Below are 21,849 nucleotides of genomic sequence, written 5' to 3'. Positions count from 1 at the left end.
GGCGCTGGGGGAGGCCGAGCTGGGCGGTGACGGAGGGTTGAGGGGACACGGGGGTGGACGGGTCCCCTGGGAGAGCGTGGGGCACACGAGGGTGGCCAGGGCGTGCATGGGGAATGGCGGTGCAACTGCCGTGGGGCGCGAGGGGACAAACGCTGGGGGGACAGTGTGGCATGGGGAGGGGGATACAAGTGCAGTGGGACGCATAGAATTATAGAATGGTTTGTGTTGGAAGGGACCTTAAAGATCATCCAGTCCCACCCCCCTGCCCCGGGCAGGGCCACCTTCCACCAGCCCAGGTTGCCCAAAGCCCCATCCAACCTGGCCTTGAACCCTTCCAGGGAAGGGGCAGCCACAGCTTCTCTGGGCAGCCTGTGCCAGGGCCTCACCCCCCTTCACAGGGGAGAATTTCTGCCTTAGATCTCATCTTTCAGTTTAAAACTGTTAGGCCTTGTCCTATCGTTACCCCCTGATAAAGAGTGTTCCCCCTTTCCTGCAGCCCCTTTCAGCCCTGGGAGGCCGCTCTAAGGTCTCCCCAGAGCCTTCTCTTCTCCAGCTGAAACCCCGAACTCCCTCAGCCTGTCCTCATGGGGGGGGTGCTCCAGCCCCCCAAGCATCTTTGATGACTAGACCTGCTCCAACTGGTCCATTTCTTTCTTACCCTGGGGCCCCCAGAGCTGAACACAGCACTTCAGGGGGGACAGTGGAAAGAGAGGGGAGTACAGACTCCATAGGGCATGTGGAGAGGGTAACAAATTCAATAGGATGCAGGGAGGTAGTCTGACAGGAAGATGGAAGACCCCAGTGTGCACCAAGCACAGCCCGTGCTGTGAGGAAGGGGGTCTTGGATGCACCCAGTGGAGAAATGGGGGACGCTCAGGCACAAGGGGGCCTGCCCATCTGCCAGCACTGTCAGGCCAGGGGCCTGAGGGGATTGTTGTTGCTTTTGGTTTCCGGGAGAGATTCAACGTATGAGTGGAAGGAGTACTTAGAAATATTAATGCTCAAAGCGACTGGGCATAAAGACATCATACAATAAGTTTAAACCTGGTAATGGATGGAAAAAGCACTGGTATCAAGTACTGAGCAGCTGGGGTTTGCTACCACCTTTTGAAGTGGGGTGGGGAAAGCTATCGGGGTGTCAGAGGACATGGGGACACTGGGCAGTGTAACTGCTGCAGGACTAGGGAAGTTCTGGTGGACTTTGAGGTAAGAACACCATGGATCATCCAGCTGTGTAACAGAATCTAAATCCTGTGAGGTTTGAGGTTGAAAAGGAAATATTCTTGAGGGATAAAAGGGACCTTGCTGTTGTCTTATTTAGGGGGAAAAGGGTGCTAGGGATCAATACCGATCAGTTCCCCTGGGTATAGTGTCACTGGGACTATGAAGTGCTGTGACAGCTCCTGGGAGGACGTTGGCCCTGCAGGACCAGGAGATGGATGTGGATGGAGCAGGAGTGGGAGTCAGTGCTTCTGGGCTCAGAGCAGCTCCTGGGGAACATCTGTAATGAGGACACAGAGGAGAGCAGTCAGGTATTGACACCACCAGGGAGGGGAGATTGCTGAGTTTATTGAAGTCCAAAGAGGGTACCTGAGTGATGCTGTGGAGTAAAGGGAGTAGGATAGGATAGTTCCAGTTGGAAAGAACCTACGAGGATCATCTAGTCCAGCTGCCTGACCACTTGTGAGCTGACCAAAAGTCAAAGCATGTTGTGAAGGGCATTGTCCAAATGGCTCTTAAACACCGACAGGCTTGGGACATCAACCACCTCTCTAGGAAGCCTGTTTTGGTGTCTGCCCACCCTCTCAGTAAAGAAATATTTCCTAGAATCTAACCTGAACCTCCTCTGATGCAGCTTTGAGCCATGGTTATGAAGAGAGTGGGTATGGAAGTTAAAGCACCATAGAAAGGGCATCAGTAGGGGACAAGGGTATGGAGGAGCACAAGGGATGTGAGGTCTGTGGGTCAGTAGAGAGTATCGCCTCTGGGATGGAGGTCCCGAGGCCTTGGTGGGCATCATGAAGCAGTGAAGAATGCAGAGTTAGTTATTCACTGCCTGGGGTAAGGAGGATCGTAGGGGCACTCGAACCTTGGCGTCTTGTGCACACAGATATTTATAGCACACCCTGGCAGGGGTAAGGGTGTTGGTCTGACGCAGCGCAGGGTGCACAGGGGTGATGGTGCTGTGGAGAGGCAGAAATATCAGTGACACAAGGTGCTGCAAGCGTTCCGGTTTATCAGCACCGTGGCGATGCCGTGCGCTGGGGTTTATTGATGCTGTAGCACTGGTACCACAGAGATCCTCAATCCCCTGCGTGAGGGTCATGGGGCCTTCCATGGGACTGGGGACAACTGTGAGAAGACTGATGCGCTAGTGGGGAACACTGCCAATACCCTACAGGCAGAGCAGAGGTGTTGCCTGAGGGCAGGGCCTCACTGTGCGACGTGCAGGTGACAAATGAGGAGGGCTGGATGATAGCAGTGCTTTGCAGCTTGGGGGTGAGGGGGAGCTAGAGGGAAAGGAGGAGCACAGTATTGGCCTTCTTGCTGTAAATCATTGCAAATGTGCACTTAGCCTCCTGCCCTTCTCCTCTTGCCATCTTTTTAGGTGTCCCCCTACATCTGAGGATCCGTTTCACATTATCTTTCCCACCCAGAGCTATCCTCTTGAATTTTTCCATTTTGAATGCCCTATAGTTTGGCCTACATTCTAGATTGTTTTTCTGTTACTGCTGTTTAAAGCATTTCTCCCATAGCATCAATCATCACGCTGTTTATTGCCGACATAACAATTTACAATAAAAATTACTTTCCTGCCTGTGCTTGAGACTGATTCAGTTAAATTCTGTTTATTCACAACTGAGCTCCTCGACTGTGCCATTGTCGTCATGTGGATTAATGTGATTAGGTTCTTCCTCTGCAAAGTGCATCCTTAAACCTCAGCGTGCACCAGGATCTGCTGAACCACGAGGGCTTACTGCTAGAGAGACGTGGTCAAAAACCTTAATAAAGCAGGTCTGCTTCTGAAGGACTTGTTTGGAGTATGGTTTGCACAAACCTCCGGAATGCCATTCCAGAGGGTTAAACAGAGATTAACCCAGCTAAAGGAAATTATTCCAATGCCCTTAGTTAATATGATACGATCATTATGTATTGTTAATCTTTCTTAAATGCAATCGCATTTTTTTTAAACCAGGGGCTAGACCCAACTTGTACTGAAGGCAGTGAAAGTATTTCCATTGGCTTCAGCAGGATTTCCTTCTTGAGATTCTCTCACTGCTAGACAACACCGTCCGTGTTTCCTGCGCTGGGAAATTACGTATACCTTCTTCATGCATCTCAAAAAGCACAAATTTCGTAATGATCCCTGCTCGTTATATCCTTTCATTCAAACTGTGAACCATTCCTGTGTACTCTCTGCCTGTAGTAACCCAGGAAGTTTAACTCTTTTAATATTTGCCCTCTGCCAGGCTCACCCGCTCTCTTCAAACTGTGTAAGATAACTGCTTTGAAACATCTGGACATCTCCAACCAGCTCGGTGTGAAGTTAATCACACATCTTGCAAACACTGTATGTAACTCACAAACCTTCATCTTTCCCCCAGATCCCTTTTGCACTGGTATTTACCATGCCTGCCCACCTGCTCCTACATTGCCTTTTTATTTTTCCTAGCAGAAGGATAATGGATAATTTTTTTGGCATCTTGTGTCAATAGCTTTTCCTTTTTGGGTAGTGAACCAACATTTTCCTTATATATATATATATATATATTTAAAATTTGATTTCTTGTTAACCTCACATCTCTTGCTGGTTGACTGTTTTCAGATCAGCTGAGCTTGATGAATTTTCATCCCAGAATACGTGAAGAACAAGCTGGAGCAATCTCTGGAATGTTATTTGGGCAGCCAGTCCAAAGATAACAACTATTACAGAAGAAAAGTGGGGCCCTGGCTAAACAGCCTGGCAATCACTGGACTGCACAGTACACCAGCTGCTTTTTAATGCGTACTGAGCAAGCTGCTGCCACCTCAGTATCACATCATAGATTAACTCTGATCAGAGTTACTCTAGGCTCTTGAAGAAGCCAGATTATCTGTTAATCCTGCCAGGGATAGGGACTTCAGGGTGAGGACAAGAAACACAGTTTTTCCTTTGGGGAACAGGCAGCTGAACTGTAGTTGGTAAAGCAAGTCTTTTCTTAGGAGGCTTGCATTCCAAGTTTTTAGCCTAGCTGCATGCTACAGGTGAAGTGCTTCTATATTTTCTAACACTTTTGGCTCCTCTGATGCATCCCATGAAATCCAAAGCCACCTGATAAGTAAGCACACCGAGTCCCAGCGTGTACAACGTGCCTTTGAGGAACCCGCAGCGTGCTCTAAAGTGACGCCGCGCAGTCCTGACTTCACCAAAGAATTCCTCCTGCAAACACACACCGCTGAGGCTGGCCTTGGGGTTGTCTCCCTCCCCTCATCGTGATTTTGAGTGTAGCTGGGGACATGAGGAGCAGAGCGGACGGTGGTAGTGTGACAGTGCTAGCAAAGGGGTGGCGAGGGAGGAGTGGCAGGCTGGCACATCGTGTACAATGTTAAAATATTTGGCTTATACTCACCTTTGTGCCTGATGATACCTTGCTTTTGCAGCCCTATTTGCGCATCGTGCTCGAACATCAAGTGCAATTTGAGAAGTTTCATGGCATGGGCAGCTGGGAATATGACTTCTGCCAGGTGTGCTGTGAGCCACGTTTTTGGCACAGAAGGCGAAGAGGGTCCAGAGGCACAACTGCCTCTTTGGGCAACGAGCTGCAAACATGCCAGCTCGTGGAGATGCTTTGTGAACGCAGCACCAAGAAAGCGTAGGGAAACGGGAACATGAATCCAGGCTTGGGAGTGTGCTGCAGCGACAACTGATGGTTTTGTGACTAATGGAGAAGGTTGTCCCTGAAAAACAGGACATGGTTGCCTGAACCTGTTTTTTTGGCAGTGGAACTGTTTCTCTAGCTTGTAATGTTGTATTTCTGTGCCTCGAAAAGGGCAGGGGCCTTGCAGAAAAACAAAACCAAACCAAACCAACCCAGTAAGTGATCCCATCGTAATGTGTATCCCAAATGCAGTTGCACAAGAAGCCTCTAACATTGGCCAGCTACAGAATGTGAGAGTTTGAAACCTTAGTAAGTCTTTTAACTTTTGGTGGCTTCTCTCTGGGAAGTTAAAATTGCAGTATGCAGACAATGAGTTATTTAAGGATCTTTAGGAAAAAAAAAAAAAAAGAACTCAGACTCTTGTAATGAACTTATTTCCTAACCATGGACCATATTACATCACCAGATGCAGAGAGATATATAACAGATTTTTCTTTTTTTTTTTTTTTCTTTATTTTCCTTTGATTCTGTAATAACTTAGGAAGGAAAGGGAAGAAAAACTAATCTAAAAGGTGATGTACCCAGACAGATCCTGCAGTGGGTTTTGAAGATTAATCTTCCATTAATATAGACAGGAATTGTGCCTGAGTAAGGAATGGGGGACTGAGCTTTCATGAAGATGTGTCTTGTGAGCCTCAGAGCTGTATTAGCTAGAAAAGTCCTTTTTCTGGGTGGGTTTTGAAGTGCTTGGGTTCAGGGTAGGCTGGCAACACAATACTGGAGTTACTTAGTGGATCTGCCTTTTCTTTTCTTCCAAAAGTCCTATTATTCATTTTGTCACCGTGAAGCTTTAAAGCGATCTGTTTACAGAAAAATTGCCTAATAACTATATGCAGAGAACAGAGATATTTTTTTAATGTGGTAAAGAAATGACTTGGTTTTCAGGCTGCTGCAGCTTAAGCCTGCAGTCTGGAAATTGGATGCCTGAGGTGAGCAATGACATCCTTCTGAATCCAGCTGCAGGATAGAAAATGAAGGAAAAAAAAGCTTTTCCTATGTTTGGGCAAGAATTTATGAAGAAATTACTTTGTCTGAACAAAGTCCAGTTACAGGGTGTCACAAAAAGGAAGGGAAAATTTTGTTAAATGTCTGATTTACTTCACGTAGAAATTTTTGTCTAAAAGAGCAGCACAGGCAGTCCAAACCATCAAAACCAATCTGCCTAACGCAGGACCCTGAGAGATTTCAGTCAATTCTGAACCATTTTGGATTTCATTCTTTCAGTTAAGTGTTACAGAAACAAATTGGTCCTTTGAGACTTGGCATTATATGCCCATCAAAATCAGTAAAAACCTAGCTAGTGTCACTTAAGTAGATGTACAAATTATCTCCATTTTTTAGTGTCAGCAATTGGAAAGAGAAATTTCATGTACTTTCTAGCTTGCTGCAAATACCCTGTTGTGATCATTCATGCAGCAAAAATCAAAGGCATATTCAATAATAATTGTGATGGGGAAGATCTACTTAAGTATTTACATAACATTAGTGCCCTGAGGTTCCATCAGGAAATCTGGCCTTTAATGTCACTGTTACTGTGAGTACATAAAATAAAAGCCATTACTCTAACTGATTTTCAGATAATTTTACTTGTATCATTGCTATGCTGTGAAATCATTGGCTTCTTTCTTAAACTTATTTGCTTTTCACTAACGTGCTATAATGGAGTGGCACAGAGATATAACGTTGGTCTTTGTGCTGTTCAATTTTGCAGCCATAGGTGCTGCTGAGACATCAGAGGACCCACCATCACCCACACCTATGGCATTTGCAGCTCCTAGAAACATGGACGGCCCCAAGCTACAGACCAAGATGAGCACATGGACTCCACTGAATCATCAGCTCATGAATGACAAGGTAAGTTCTGTGCGAATGGGTCAAATTCATAAAATCACAGTACTGTTGAGGTCGGAAGGGACTTCTGGAGAACATCTAGTCCAGCCCCTCAAGGCAGTGTCAGCTAGAGAGTTTGCTCAGGATCTTGTCTGGTCAGATTTTGAATATTCTCAAATCTGAAGGCAGATTCTCGGGTTCACTTCACAGATTCTCAAGCCTCAGAAAAATTTAACTTATGCTTTTGCCTGTGTAGATCATAAGTAATAGAACAAGAACGTAAAGATTTTGTTTACTATTAGAAGTATGTATGTATCAAACACACATACTGTCTTTATATATATATACAGATATATATATGTAAAAACTGAAAGTTCTAATGTATGTAGTTTAAAGCATACAAGTATTTAGTTCAAGTATTGATATTTTGCCAAATTAGTTGCCTTTAAACAAAAAATGTGTATTCATTTCTTAGTGAAAGATGCCGAATCATTGATTTTTTTGCAGCAGAAGACTTCAGTTTAACCCCAGAGCAAACTGAGTGTCAATGTAGGTGTCTGAGTGGGTGATGTCCTCCATCTCAGTGCGTAGGAAAGGTTTTAATACCCCTGCTCTGGCTTCTCTGCTAAACCTGGCACTGACGAGGCATGCTTGATATTTGGGAAACCAAAGTGATGCATTCAATTTATAAATAACGAGATGCATTTCCTAACCTCCCACTCTGTATACTATATCTGGGAGCTGCTAACATAACTGAGGGGTTTTTGGCTCCTGCATCACCAGGAGCATATTCCTCCTTCAGAAGTCAGTTTAAATTTCTGTTGATGATTCATAGAATTTAATCCAGAATGGGCCATTACATCATGTAGCCTGGCTTCCTGGAGTCTTTGGGCCCTCTTGTTTCAGACAGTTCTCCTGGTCTTGAGCTCAGTAACTGGAATTTGGCTAAAACATATCTTCCATTAAGGTATCCAGACTTCCTTTGGGGTTAAGTACCTTCATTCCTTATAAAATGAAAATTTCATCACTTCCCTAATAATTTTCACATGATTAATCCCCTGTACCATGAAAAGATGAAACCTTGTCTCCTGTCTAAATACTTCTAGCATTAGCTTCCATCATTTAAATCTTCTCGTCCAAGCTTATTAAACTCTTCTGTAATCAGTATTTTTTCCTTGTGGAAGGACTTTTACCCTGCTTCAAGCCAACACTTGAATTTTTTTGATAAACTAAACAGATTGAGCTCTTTGAAGTCCTTTCAATCTGGCATCTTCTCCAGCCTTTGAATCATTTTAATGTCTGTTTCCTACACCCCATAAAACATATTTTTTACAGATGCACATCACTGTGCAATAAAGTATGATCTAACTAGCAATAAGTGTGTGGGTAAAAACACCCTTTCCCAACTTCTTATTCCCCTGCTCCTTAGGCAGTCTGATGTTCTATTGGGCTGCAGCAAAACTTTTATGTGCTCGTATTGGATCATTGTATACTCCAATGCTTAATGATGTTCCAGGTAGGAAAGAACATACCATAAGCTCCCAGACCTGTGCTCAGTGATGAAATTCATGATTAAAAGTGTTTGCTTGTTTCTGATCCAGGTTTTACAGCATCGATCTGCCTGAAACTCCATTTTGTTTATCACTATATTGCTCTGCAGTGTTAGCAGGAAAAAAAATAGTTGCAACAAAAGTATTGCTGACAGCTGAAATCAGGAGATAATCCAACTGCTATATGTAAGGTGCTAGTGAGCGAGAAGGCGCCGTTTTCATACAGTCATCTCTGTTCATTTCTGCACTCTTGAGTTAAGGGAAAGCATGAAGAGAGAAAAGCATTTCTAGGTAGAAGGTATGTGGAAAACAGTGAGGAGATGAAAGCACAGAGAGAAGAGTTGCTTAAGAAATGTACTTGTTAGTAGAACAGGCAATGAAGGGCAGGAGTGGTGGGAATTCAGAGCTGATCCGAGGCAGAAGCATTTAAGCTCCATCTAAACCATTGTTGGGAGCAGACCTGAGAGCAGTTAGCGATATAAATGTGCTACCTGTCTAATTTTGGGTAATCCTGGTGGTACTGCATTAACAGTTCTGTAGATTTCCCTGGATTCTCAAACATCCCCAAGAGTACACTTGTCTGTACTGTTGGTAGGACCCAGTTCTCTCCTGCCTGTTGTACATCCCGAGTCCTGCTGCCTCCATCTATGGTTTTCTGCCCTTAGCAGCAGCTGTTAGAACAGGAAAGACTATCCGGGTGCTACTAATGGGACACAGACAGTCATGATTGTTTTAAAGCCAGTATCACCATCAAGGACAGACCAAGAAGCCAGAATGACAAAACCTCCAGTTATGCAGCATTCATGGTCAGAAAACCAGAGGTGGAGTCTTAGATATGCCAAGGTTGTGCCACACTTAAGGATGACGTAAAGGTCGGAGGCAGGGCAGCCTCCTCACCCGCAGCAAAAGCAGACAGAGTTCAGCATCAGTCCTGCTTTAAGGAAGGACTGGAAGTCAGGAGATGATTTGCCTTCTGCTGGGCAGCAATTCAGGTGTGGGGTAGAAGAGCCTCCAGTGGCATTTGCAGCAAGGGGTGGAGGGATTTGCCAGACAGCCTTGAACTTGAGCTTATTTAAAACCACCTGGAGACATGGATGTGAGATGGTAGATCTCAGGAGCAACCTAGGCCTCAGGCTGTGTTCAAAGCCAGCCAGCTTAGGCACACTGCAGGTGTAACTCCAAGGCCTCGGAGGAGAGGGCAGTAAACATGGGCTTGATTAAGGCAGTGGATGATTATACCAATTCTGGGCCATTCTGTTGCTAATTAATGCTTCCAAGTGCCTGGAGTAGGCAGAACTTTCTGACAGAGTTGGCTCAGATGTATCTCCAAGAATGCTGAAAGCAAATATGTGTCTTTCTTTGATCAAAGACCATTAACATTGCTTCCAGTTATATATCTCCCTGCTCCCCTTGAATTCTCCAACCCAAAACTTAGATCTTTGACTATTCATCACTTGCTTGTGGCAAATCCTTTTCCAAGTTCAGCTTGTTAGGTTTTATTGTTGTTTTTTTTTTCACTTTGCCAAGTGTCCCACATGCAAATAAAGCAAATAATAACTGTCAACGTACAAATAAAAGAAATGTCATTTTCCACCCCTCACAAGAGACACTCCTGCTGCGAGAGACAGAGCTAAGGCTGTCAGCTGCTGTACCACTGCAGCACTGATAATGTCTTTCTCCGCAGGAACCTTCTTTGCAGGCTGTCATAGTAATAACATGTTTGGAGTTTATAATGATCAAGCATGTTTTCCTAGTTGTGGTTAATAGCTGTTTTTATGTGCAGTTATAAGCTGGGCTTTTTCCTCTTTGATCTGTCTTCTGGAAGAATCATGTGCGGCATTTCCTCTCTTCCCAGGTCACAGTCCTGAGTAGAGAAGGCAGTTTTGTGGTAGAGGGAAGCCACGTGCTAGTGCTTTCAGGGCTAGCTCCCTATGGATAAAGGTCAACGTCATAAATCTTCTGCTGTATTTTGATACTGATCATCCTTCTTGTTTAGGTGTCACTGAAAAGTGCCCAGGGAACAAAGACTGGTCTTACAATCTTACTCCTAACAGTCTTGCTACGTTAAGATTGAAGCGGTCACCAGGGCTGTGTGAGAGCAACCCATGTTGTATCCATTCTAGGAGGTTTCAGGCACCCAATGTCTCCAACTCGGGAGAACTGAAATTTCTTAAAATGAAGAGGTGGGAAGCCCAGCTTCTGGTCTCATCAAAGCACAGGAGACACCACACATCACTGTATGCCCGGGAGAGTAGAGCGCTATGTTGGCACATCGTGTGTGCAGCAGCTGCAAAGAAGAGAGCTGGAGATGAGAAGCAGCACATTGCAGCAAGTCTGCCGAGTTCTCCTTCACTGTCGTGCACGCATAGCCCTTGAACTTTAGGGTGTGAAAGGAGCCTTCCTTTTCTTGAAGGCCCTCCTCTTCTTGAAGAAGATCAGAAAGAAGTAGATGAGGGCTTCCTCAGACAACTGGAAGAAACCTCATGTTCACAGGCCCTGGTCCTCATGGAGAACTTTAACCCCCCTGATATCTACTGGAAGGGCAATACAGCAGGGCACAGGCAATCCAGGAGGTTTCCGGAGTGCATTGATGACAACTTTCTGATGCAGGTCATCAAGGAACCAACAAGAGATGTTCTGTTGGACCTCAAAGAAGGAAGGCCTGGTTGGGGACGTGAAGGTCATGGACAGTGTTGGTGGCAGTGACCAGGAGATGATGGAGTTCAGGATGCTGAGAGGAAAGAGCAAGACAAATAGCAAGATCACAACCCTGGTCTTGAGGAGAGCAGACTTTTACCTTTTCAGAGATCTGTGTGGAAGAATCACATAGGATGTGGTCCTGGAGAGAAGAGAGGTCCTGGAAAACTGACTGATTTTCAGACTTTAGTAAGGCTTTCAATACTGTCTGCCATAACATCCTCATAGAGAAGCTGATGAAGTCCCAATGGAGAGAGAAGTGGATTGAAAACTGACTGACTTACTGACCTTAAAGGATTGTCAGCAGCAGCATGAAATTCAGCTGGAGGCCAACCACTGGTGGAGTATGCCAGAGGTCAACACTGGGGCCAGGATCATTTAAAATCTTCATTAACAATTTGGATGATGGGGCAGAGTGCACATTCAGCAAGTTTGCAGATGATACATAATTGGGAAGAGTAGTTGATTGACCAGATGTTTGTGCTCTCATAAATCATAGAATCATAGAACAGACAGGTTGGAAGGGACCTGAAAAGAGCATCTGGTCGACCCTTTTGTGGGAAAGGGAGCCTAGATGAGATTATCTAGCCTCCTGTCCAATTGTGTCTTGAAAACCTCCAGCGATGGGGACTCTACCACATCCCTGACCAGATTGGTCCAACCTTGACAGGCTGGAAAAATGAACTGAGTGTTTAGAGAGCAGCTTGGGAGAGAATGACCTGGGGGTCCTGGTGGATACCAAGTTAACCATGAGCCAGCAAAGAAGGCCACTGTCATCCTGGGCTACATTAGGAAGAGGATAGGTGGCAGGTCAAGGGAGGTGATCCTTCCTCTCTGCGGCACTGGTGAGGACACATCTGGAATGCTGTGTCCGTTTCTGAGCTCCTCAGTACAAGAAAGACATGGACTTTCTGGAACAAAGCCAGCGTAGGGCTGCAAAAACGATTGAGGAATCGGAGAATCTGATGTATAGGGAAGGGTTGACAGATCCGAGGTGGTTCAGCCTAGAGAAAAGAGGCTCATGGAGGACCTGATCAATGCATATAGATATCTGATGGGAGGGGTAAAGACAGAGCCAGACTATTCTTAGTGGCATCCAGTGAAAAGACAAGAGGTAATAGCCACAAATCAAAATACAGGAAATTCCATTTAAAGAGATGAAAAAATGTTCTTACTGTGAGGGTGTAACAAGGTGCCACAGAAGTTATGGAGTCTCCATCCAAGGCAACATTCAAAACCTATCTAGATGTGACCCTGAGAAACCTGCTTTAGTTGACCCTAGCAGGGAGTTTGGACTAAAGGATCTCCACAGGTTTCTTCTAAACTCTTCCATTCAGTGATTCTGTTTATATTTTGTAGATTGTTTTATTGCTTTTCAAGTTGTACTTTTCTTAGCACATATTGAATCCTCTTTAAATATCCCATTTTATTTGTGTGTGTATGTATTATAGGTATTTGAAGAAAGAAGAGCCCTGCTTGGAAAATGGGTAAACTTTTCTCTTTAAATATATATTTAAATACAACTTGATTTCTACCTGACCAAGAGATTGTTATAATGGGAATGTAAAATCCATCCTATTTTGAAAAAGGGATTAATTTTCGTGATGTGAAAGTGAGCTGTAACTGCTCTACTTTTGAGGAAGGTAAAGGTGTAAATTCCCTCAGTGCCCACATTCTGTAGGCTCTGAACCTGGGAAATCATATTCCATCATCAGAATGATCTGAAATGGGATAAGAAACCCTGGGAAAAGTCTGTGAAGTCTTCAAAGACAGTACTGGATATTTAGGTATTGCCATTGCCTGCTAGAAGGTCTTTGAAACCTGGAATAAATGACATGTTATCTACCAAGTGCACACATATGGCTCCTAATACTGTAATCACTGAGCACCTCACAATTTGGTACTGTCATTATTTTCACAGCTCCAACATGAGACATGAAAGTGCTGTCACCCTTTTGTGGATGAAAAAATGAGGCACAGAAAGACATGAGATGGAATTTCTCTGCCCCAACCACAAATGACTGAAAGTTAGGCATTCGGGATGGGGTTTCTCTGGATGGGTGTGTATGTCTGAAACATAATATTTTAGCCTGGCTGCTCTGGTCATCACAGGGTCCTTGAAGAGAGAAAGCAGTACTTCACTCTACTTAATGTAGGATGAAGGCTCAGCCCTCTAGTGATGCCTCTTTCTTTCCATAGCTTATGAAGGGAATCGTAGCTGGCCGCTTGAAACGCATCCAACTCTAACTGGCCTACCCAGGAAGCCGATGGCAGAGCACGCAATGGCACAAGATTTGCCCTAGTCCTAAAATCACCTTCAGTATCTCATTGTGCTTTCTCTTTGACACGCCAAAATCCATTTACAGGCCATTACAGGAAGGCAGCTGCAATCTGCTCAGTCTCCTGTGCAAACAGGAATGCAGACCCAGGGACTTCATTGCAATAAACGAGTGAATTCAGTGAATGTATTAATGTGGCTCAGTAGTAACTCTATGGTTGGGCCCTGTGCACATCTTTTTAAATGAAACCAAAGGACCAGTTATGTGGTCACATGTGATACCAAGCTAAACAGAAATACAGATATGATGCTCCTTATCAGCACTCTTTGATAAAGAGGATTTGCACAGTAACTTTATTTGAACTACGATGCTTATTCTTTATGCTGAATAGGTCACTCGTGGAAATTTTTTGCCTGTGAACTGGTCTTTACAGACAAGTATTTTATTTTAAGCTCATGAGGATTATTTACCTTTATAGGAAATATGCTTTCCATAACTTGTTGACATGCATGCATTTTGATAATCAGGAATTTCATGGACATCAAGAAAAAAACATTTTTTTGAATTATTATTGTTCAAAAAACCACCTTTTAGCATGGTAGCCAGTAACTAACAGACTTAAAACCTGTCTCTTGAAAATCGTTGGGTGTTTTTAAATGCCCATGGGATGTGCTGGCAGAAGGACAAAAATGTTTTCATTAGAACCCCCAGTGAAAGAGCCAAAATCTGGAAACAGCCTTCCCCCAAACACACATGAGTGCTGAATCGTCTCCTGAAAGGTTACATTTCTGACCCTCCGTATGACACTAGATCAGTAGCTCTCACCACGCTCCTTCAGATCTAATTCTCCTTGCACTTCTGTCATCCATCAAACCCATGAAAACAGGGCAGAAAGCACAAAAGCTGCTCTTCACTCCCTTCAAAGCCTGTGGCATTATAATATCTGGTATGCAAAGCCTAGAGCACTCTGAGCTTGAGAGAAACTCTGTCCAGAAATCACAGTGCTCTGGGCAGGAGTTTTTATGTTGATTCACATGACCTGCTCGAAGTGCTCTCAGGAAGCATGGCCTGGATAAAACTGCCGAAGGGTGGGTTTGTACGGCCGGGAACCCACATTCAGTGTAGTTGTAAATGCTTTGTTAGGAAACTGCAAGGCTGAAGTCTGTCCTAAGTCCAGAACTGTTAAGCGTTTTCAGCAATATCTGGATGATGGAACGGGAAATCTGCAGATGATAACCAGGCTTGGAGAGATTTCACGAACTTTGGAGACTGGAAATCTGAATGAAATGATCTGTGGTTTGATAAGGACAAGTGAAAAGTGCTGCATGTAAGAATGACACTTGCAAAAACTGCAGATCTGAGAAAACCCAAGTGTGCAGCCGTTCTGAATAAAAAATTCCTGGGAATTATGGTGGATCACAAAGTGACGGTAAGCTGACAGTGCCTTATAATTGTAATGCAGGGAAATATCCCCAAGGGCTGGCTGAAGGGCAGAGCCATCCCCAGTTCTGGCCCCTGCGTTCTGAGAAATCTGAGGACAAACTGGAGATGCTTCTGAGAACTAGTCATATGTGAGAACAGTCTTAGGTCCAGAAAATATGAAAACAATCCCTTTGCTGTAGGGAAGATGGAGAAAAGACATAATACCATCTTTCCAATGGCACACAAGATGTCTGAAAAGAGGAAGGGAATGATCTGATCTCTGCGTTCTCACTGGATAGGACAAGAAGTCATGGGCTTGAATTGCAGTGATGGAGACACAGTTTAGACAGCAGCAAAAGCCAGTGCTACAGATAATTCACTGCCCAAGTAGCTTGCCTAGGGGTTAGGGCTGGAATCTCCATTGCTGGAGTCTTCTGAGGACAGGTTAGATAAACACTTGTCAGGAATGGTTTAGGTAGAGTGGATCTTGCCTTGTGGCAGGAGATGAACTAGCTCAGTGTTTCTCAACCTTTTTTACACCAAAGGGCCACCCGACCTGCTGGGAGAGCAGAACAGTTTGCCTTGTGCAGCATTGCCACAGTGGTTTTCCTTTACAGCCAAATACAGATTAGATTAAAATTTGGATGCTTGTTGTTTTTTTTTTTCTTCTTCCTGATTTTATTTGCATGCATTCAGGGACTTGTGTATGTGCATTTTCATTTAGTTATTTTTTCCCCCAATTATGCCACAGAACATCTTTGATGTCTCCCAGACTGTTGTAGACCATAAAACACAGGTTGAGAAACGATGAACTAGCTGACCTGAGGGATTTTATTTCTCTGTTTGTGCACTGCTGGGCAGCTCCAGCGGGCATGGCACTGGCTGCGCTGTCACCTGCAGTATCCAAAATGCGTGATGGGACCCTCTACATTTTTTTGGCTGTCTCAGATTGTGCTCAGCTCTGCAAAGTGTTATTGCTGCACAGAGTAGAAGCAGTGGTGGTGTGTCGTGTCTTACGTGGCTGTTCCCATGCACGAGTATTTGCAGGCTTTGATCCTGCTGGAGGCATTTGTGATGAATTTCCTTCACACCAACTCCCTTACCCAAACACTATCTAGATAGTTATAAAAGGGAAATTGTGCTGCTCTCTTTCAGTTGAAACCCTTCTGATGGTTAAACTGTGAAAGGGTTAACATCTCTCTGTTAATGTTTCTGTTTTATTCTAGTTGCTTTTATTCTGTATTGCACCCAGGGCAGATGCCTTGACGTGCTGCCTCAGCCTCCCTTTCTGCTGTGTTCTGCAAGCCAAAAATTCCTCCCATTAATTTAAAAAACATAAAAGCATTTTGCTCTACCTTAATGCTCAGTGCTATCATGCTGACACCCAGGTTAATAAGTTGACAATGAAGCTGGGGTTGAACCTGTAGATTAAGACACCTAAGCTTCAGTGTCTCCAGGTGATCTGAGTGTGTCAGCTTCCATTACAGCCAAATGAGATGTAGACAAGTCAGGGGAGCCCAGACAGTGATTCAGCTCACCCTGTGGGCTACATCTTCCGCTGGTAATTTATACAGCACATCTGAGTGTACCCAGGTACTGGAACTCGCTCATCCACACTATGAAATTGTTAGCACGCTCCCTGGCACGATTTTGGCCTGGGCCGGTAGCACTCTTTCAGACGTTGTTCAGACACAATTTAGACATTAGCCTGGGCCAGGAACCATGCCAAATACGCAGTTTGGATCCAGTTTGGATCCCAGTTGGAAGGGTGAGAGTATGATAGTGGGGACATATCCATTATTCACATCTTAGTCTCATTATCTACCTCTCATATGATGGCAGATGTGATGCAGGACTTGCAGACAACTGTCACCCTTGAAGTGGCAGCTCTAGACTTCGCAGGGTACCCCACAAGACAGGGCACTGGTGTTTGAGCAACTGAACCCTGTCCCTACTCACCACAGACCCCCACCTATAGACACCTCTTCACCCAGGACCTGACCCCATGCTCGGTGCCAGGGTGCAGGAGCAATGGCTCCTGCTCAGGGGTGCTTCTTGTCACCAGGCTGCTGGCTTGTCTTCCTTAACAGTCTTCCCAGGAGTCTCTTCCTGCAAAATTTCAGGTTGAGTTGTTTAATTACGGTGCTGAAAGCGAAAAGGAACAAGGGCTAGTTGCTAATTACTGACACGGAGCTACTTGGCAGCAGAGATGTTTACAATTTGATTGGGTGGATTAGTGTATTTTATGGATACCAGGTGCCTGGCTGCTTCATCCCTTCCCTTCTCACCCAGGTCCCAGGTCTCCAAATCCCTTCATCAGGACCAGGAGAAGGTGGCTGGGGAGGGAGGGAAAAATTGCTTCTAAGTGAATCATCTCCGTCTACTTGCAAGCCATTCTGCTAAAGAGCCTCGGTGGCTAGCAAATTCAGACCTACCTTTGCAGAGCACAGAAAGAGTGGTCCGAGAGTGGAACAGGCTGCCCAGGGAGGGGGGAGTCCCCATCCCTGCGGGGGTTTCAGGGCCGTTGGGATGAGCTGTGGGGGGATGTGGGGTAGGGGAGAACTTGGTAGAGTCGGGCTGAGGGTTGGACTCGATGATCCCGAGGGGCTTTTCCAGCCTGAGTGACTCTGGGCTGCCTGTGTGTGATTGTAACCCTGTGAACTCATGTCGATAAGCTGGTTTGGAGATGAGGATTATATCCCATTTCAGTTGAAGTCAGTAAAGCAACCTGTCTCTTAGAGCAGAGAGGGGCCTCTCTGGGTGAAGCGGCAGAGCCTCTGTACTTGGGCGCTGAGGGCCTGGGCTCTCCCCTCAGTGTCAGCCTGTGTTATTTGTGTGTGTGCACTCATGGATTAATTGTAAACCGATCGCAGAAGCAAGGGCTGAGCACTCTGCGTTGCCAGCGTAGCCTTATGTCATACAGTCCCTGGGGAGACATTGTTTGCCAGGGCTCCGGGAAAGGCACCGAAAAGGGGAAAAAGTGTTCCTAGCTGCGGATAGAGAAGGTGCAGCACCTTGAAAAGGGGAATCCGGTCCAACTGGTTGGGTTGCTGTAATCACATGCCAGGGGAGGAACTGGGGAGAAAGGCAGCCAAATGTAGGATGGGGACATGCTTGTTAATACTGGAAAAGAGACAAATTATGCCTACTTAACTACTTGGCTGCTGCTGAATGCAATGGAGAAGCAGCTGCGTGTTCCCATGCTCCTGATTGCATGGCGCTGGTTTAAATGGAGTTTCCCTTGCAGAGTAAGCACAGGCTGAGGATGCTGGGAGGAATTGCTTGATTGCAAAATCCGTGGCAGAAGGGGAAGGGTTAAATAGGAGCAAATATTCTGTCTCCTTGAAAGAGAAGCTAGACTTGCTTTGATTAGTTTGCTTAATCTCTCGGTGTGGAAGAGAATAAGCCAGTTACCCCCTTGTGTCTGGAACTTATATGGGAGAAATTTATCTTTGCAAACTGGTGATTGTGGATTGTTTTAATGAGAAGAGGATGAAGCTGTGATCATGAATGCGGAGAGTGTGCAGCAGAAGCTTTCCCCCTTCACCTCACAATGGAGAAAGCCTTTGATATCAAGCTGAGGGTGAGAAGGGAAGAGGCAGAACTTCCTCCGTCCCCCTCTGGTACATTTTTGTCTGATTCTACTCTGTTTCTAAGTCCCAAATCCAAAGGTCCTGCTTCAGTTTTTGCTTAGTACTCTGCTAAAGAGGTGGAAGTTATATGCAAAACAGGGATAGGAGGAAAAGGGTGTATTCCTTAATTCACTCTCTGTGTCTGAAAAGCCATGGACATTTGGGAGCTTTCTTCTCTTTGGCTTTTTGTCTCTGGGATCTCAGGAATGCCAATTCCACCCTGTATCCTTGCTGACCTTGAAAGTCTTGCAGAGGTGTCTGCAAGAAGAAGAGCTATTTACTTCTTTAGTGTTCATTCTCCAGTACTAGAATTAAATACTGACAAGTAAATATAAAGAAACAAAGAGTTCTTTAAAATTATCTGGAAAAAAATCCTTCTCAATTACATTTCATCTGCACAGTATATTTTAAACTATTATTCTGACAGTCCTCCACTTGAACATAAATTTGGGGGGGGAAACAGAGAAAAAAAAACCAATTGAATTTCTAGTTTGTTTGTTCTGAAAAGGAAATGAAGGGACATTGGACATTAAACCATTTACTCCTAATAAAAAAAATATATATTGGAAGAAATATACCCTTTTTCTTATTATTTTTAAATTTTGGAGGTCACATTTAAAGAAGGACTTCAAATACCCCTGGGGTTAAATGAATGTGCTGTGATTTGACCAGTGGAGAGCACGTTGTCAGCTGTGGAAAGTTGGCTTCAGGAAACAGGCTAGTGAAAGCAGGGCACGTGTTTTGGGGATGGCCAACGCGTGAGAAAGAAACCAGTGGGGAAAAGCAGTATTGCCCAGATTAGGGAATTCCCCAAAACGTTCAGTTTTGCCTTTGAAAAGAAGATGAGTTTGGGTCGAGGCTGCTCTTGCTGTGCTAGGAAGGAGGATGAAGTGGGACTTCTCCGAAGTCCGTATTTCGCCTCTGGAAGTTCATGTTTAACCGTATTTCACCTCTGGAAGTTCATGTTTAACCGTATTTCACCTCTGGAAGTTCATGTTTAACTGTCCCTGCTGTTCCTGCTGGGGATTCCTGCTGCTCCAGCCTGCAGCCGCCACCGTGGACTTCTGACATTTTCCTCCCTCCTGGCACTCGGCGCTGCCCTCGAAGCCAGGACTGCTCTTGCAGGTTTTGAGACAGATTGCACAGATTGTGGGGATGAGGTCAGTCTCCTCCCAGGAGATTCCTGCTGACGGGGCCCTTTCCAGCCTCTGCTATCAACACAAGTTAAACACCAGCCACCGCCACCATTGCTCCCACCCTGTTTACACAGCTCTGCCCCACTCCGCTCAACGCAGCGTTGTTGTTGCCATCATAGCAAAGCGATACATGCTTGTCTGGTTACCTAAGTGCTCATTTCTTCCCACAGCCGTTTCCATCCACCTCTTTAGATACCTGTCATAAGCGCAGAAATGCTGTGAAAAACCTTTGTTATCGTGCTGCGGGCTCTGCGCCGCAGATTTTCCTTGTGAGACATGGGCAGATGATTTGGTTTCTCTTTGCTCCTCTTCTCTGTGGTGGGGATTTCTCTCCCGTGCAGTGGGATTGTGAGAAAAAATAATTTTAAAATGGTGAGGCACTCAAATATTTCAGTAATAGGGGCCACAGAAGTGTCAGGATAGACGAGGAATCAGCACTGAACTCATTATAATTTGGGACCTGATCCTGTAAACACAAATCTGAGCCTCCTCCTTTCCATGAGCAAAGCCAGGTCTCGGAGCTGGTCCCAAGAGCAAAAAGTCTTGTGAGCATGAGTCTGTCCTAGACTAGGCCATCCTGGATCCTTTGAGGGTTATAAATCATACGTTTCGTGGCTTCAGAGTTTCTTTTAATGTAGCCTCTCCATTTGTTCCCAGTTCCTACGTGCTTTGCTCTTGAATGAGTCACCAGAAGCTGCTGCTTATGCACTTTCCCTTGCCTTAAATGTGTGCTTTATTTTAAGAAGCTGAATCTCCGGTTTCTCAAAACCTGAAACTCCTTTTTTCAGTTTGACAAGTGGACAGATGGTCAGAGGCGGAGGATCCTGGTGGACCTGTTGGAACGCTGCTCCCTGTCACAGCAGAAATTCTGTGCCAAACAGCTACAGGATCGAGTCCCCACTGAGGCTCTAGATTTTACCACAAGGCTTCCTAGAGTCCTATCTTTATACATCTTTTCCTTCCTGGACCCAAGGAGCCTCTGTCGATGTGCACAGGTAAAAAAGCCAACACATACCTAAAGTTTGGAAAGTCAGGTCAAGCTAGCCAAAAAAAAAAAAAAGGAAACAGCACCAATTTTCAGCAAAGACACACAAGTGCTGTTCTTCATAATGCGCTAATGCACGGCTGTCTTCTGACTTGGCAGCCTGGTGCCAGATGCTTAGTGATGCTTGTATGAGACCAAACGCAACACTTCCACACAACCTAAATTAAGCCAGATTGACCAAGATTTACAGAAGTGAAGAGTAATTTTAGATGCTCAGCTCTAAGACATTTAAAATGTAGCACTTCACAAGACTGATTCTTCACAAGAAGGACGCCTGGTACTTGCTGAAAATCACGTTCCTTTAAAGTACCTTGCACTGTGTGCAGAATCATTAATTGCTTCAAAAAGTATTGACTTGTGATAGTCACAAGGAACTACACACAAGGCTTTAGGAAGACCAGAACCTTTAAAATGCTTGGGGGTAAAGTGCTGGATGTGGAGAAGCAGAGAAATTACAGATGTGCTTTGGAGCACAGTGGCTAGGGCTTCAGTATTTGGAGCACAGTGGCTAATACTCCAAAACCACATTTGCTGAGGTAAAGTGCAGTGAGGTGATGCCCAAAGTAGTTCTGAATTAATAAGTTCAGATATTGGTGACATTATTACTGCCCTAACATAGCACTCCATGTCACACTATGAATATATCAAAATCTCAGTTTAAAGCTTGCTCTAGTATCTTTCTCCAGCATTTCATGTTTTATGTGGATGCAACTCACACTATTCATTCACAGGCAGGGAGAAGACAGGTTAGGAAATTGCTTACTTAGAAAAGAAGGTTTTTACAGTGCTACTTGTGTCATATCATTGGACAGCTGCTATTATAAACATGGCAGTGCCAAGAGATGATGTTTGTCCTTAAGCTGGAACAAGCATTGCACGCAAGGTGACCGCGTGATGGAGTATAACAGGAGAACATGAGTAAGTAGAAAATCTTAAGAATGGGTCTGTTAGACTTGAGGAGTTTATTGATGCTGTTTTCTCAGTGGAAGCAAAGGCTTTATTCCAACTAATGTATGCTTATTGAGTAGAAGTGCAGGAAGTTGCCCTAAAAAAGCTGAAAACTTTCCTCTTGGCCTGTGATTTTTGACATATTTCACCCTGTGCTGGAGATCAGCTAACACTTAGGCACTGAGTATGTCATGAAGACCTTGAATGGTTTAATGAAAGGTTTAAATGGAGCATAACTGTGTTCAGTTTTGGGCCTCTCCCTCCAAAAAGGCCATTGAATGACTCGAGCGTGGCCAGAGAAGGGCAACGGAGCTGGGGCAGGGTCTGGAGC

At 44.9% G+C, this 21,849-nt stretch overlaps 1 protein-coding gene across 1 annotated transcript in view; it reads left to right on the top strand.

Moving 5' to 3' along the window:
- Window positions 1-6,632: 6,632 nt before the first annotated feature.
- FBXO16 (F-box protein 16) overlaps window positions 6,633-21,849 on the top strand; it is a 30,576-nt gene continuing 15,359 nt past the window's right edge. The window contains exons 1-3 of the mRNA XM_026846375.1: window positions 6,633-6,773; window positions 12,448-12,483; window positions 20,314-20,520. Coding sequence (XP_026702176.1) covers window positions 6,678-6,773; window positions 12,448-12,483; window positions 20,314-20,520 — 339 coding nt within the window. The 5' untranslated portion in view covers window positions 6,633-6,677. The remainder of the gene's footprint in view (window positions 6,774-12,447; window positions 12,484-20,313; window positions 20,521-21,849) is intronic.

This window comes from Athene cunicularia (genome assembly GCF_003259725.1).
Source record: "Athene cunicularia isolate RWA chromosome 3 unlocalized genomic scaffold, athCun1 chr3_part1, whole genome shotgun sequence".
Classification (NCBI taxonomy): Eukaryota; Metazoa; Chordata; class Aves; order Strigiformes; family Strigidae; genus Athene; species Athene cunicularia.
Note: the sequence above shows the minus strand (reverse complement) of the source record. Positions and strands in the feature narration are given on the sequence as shown.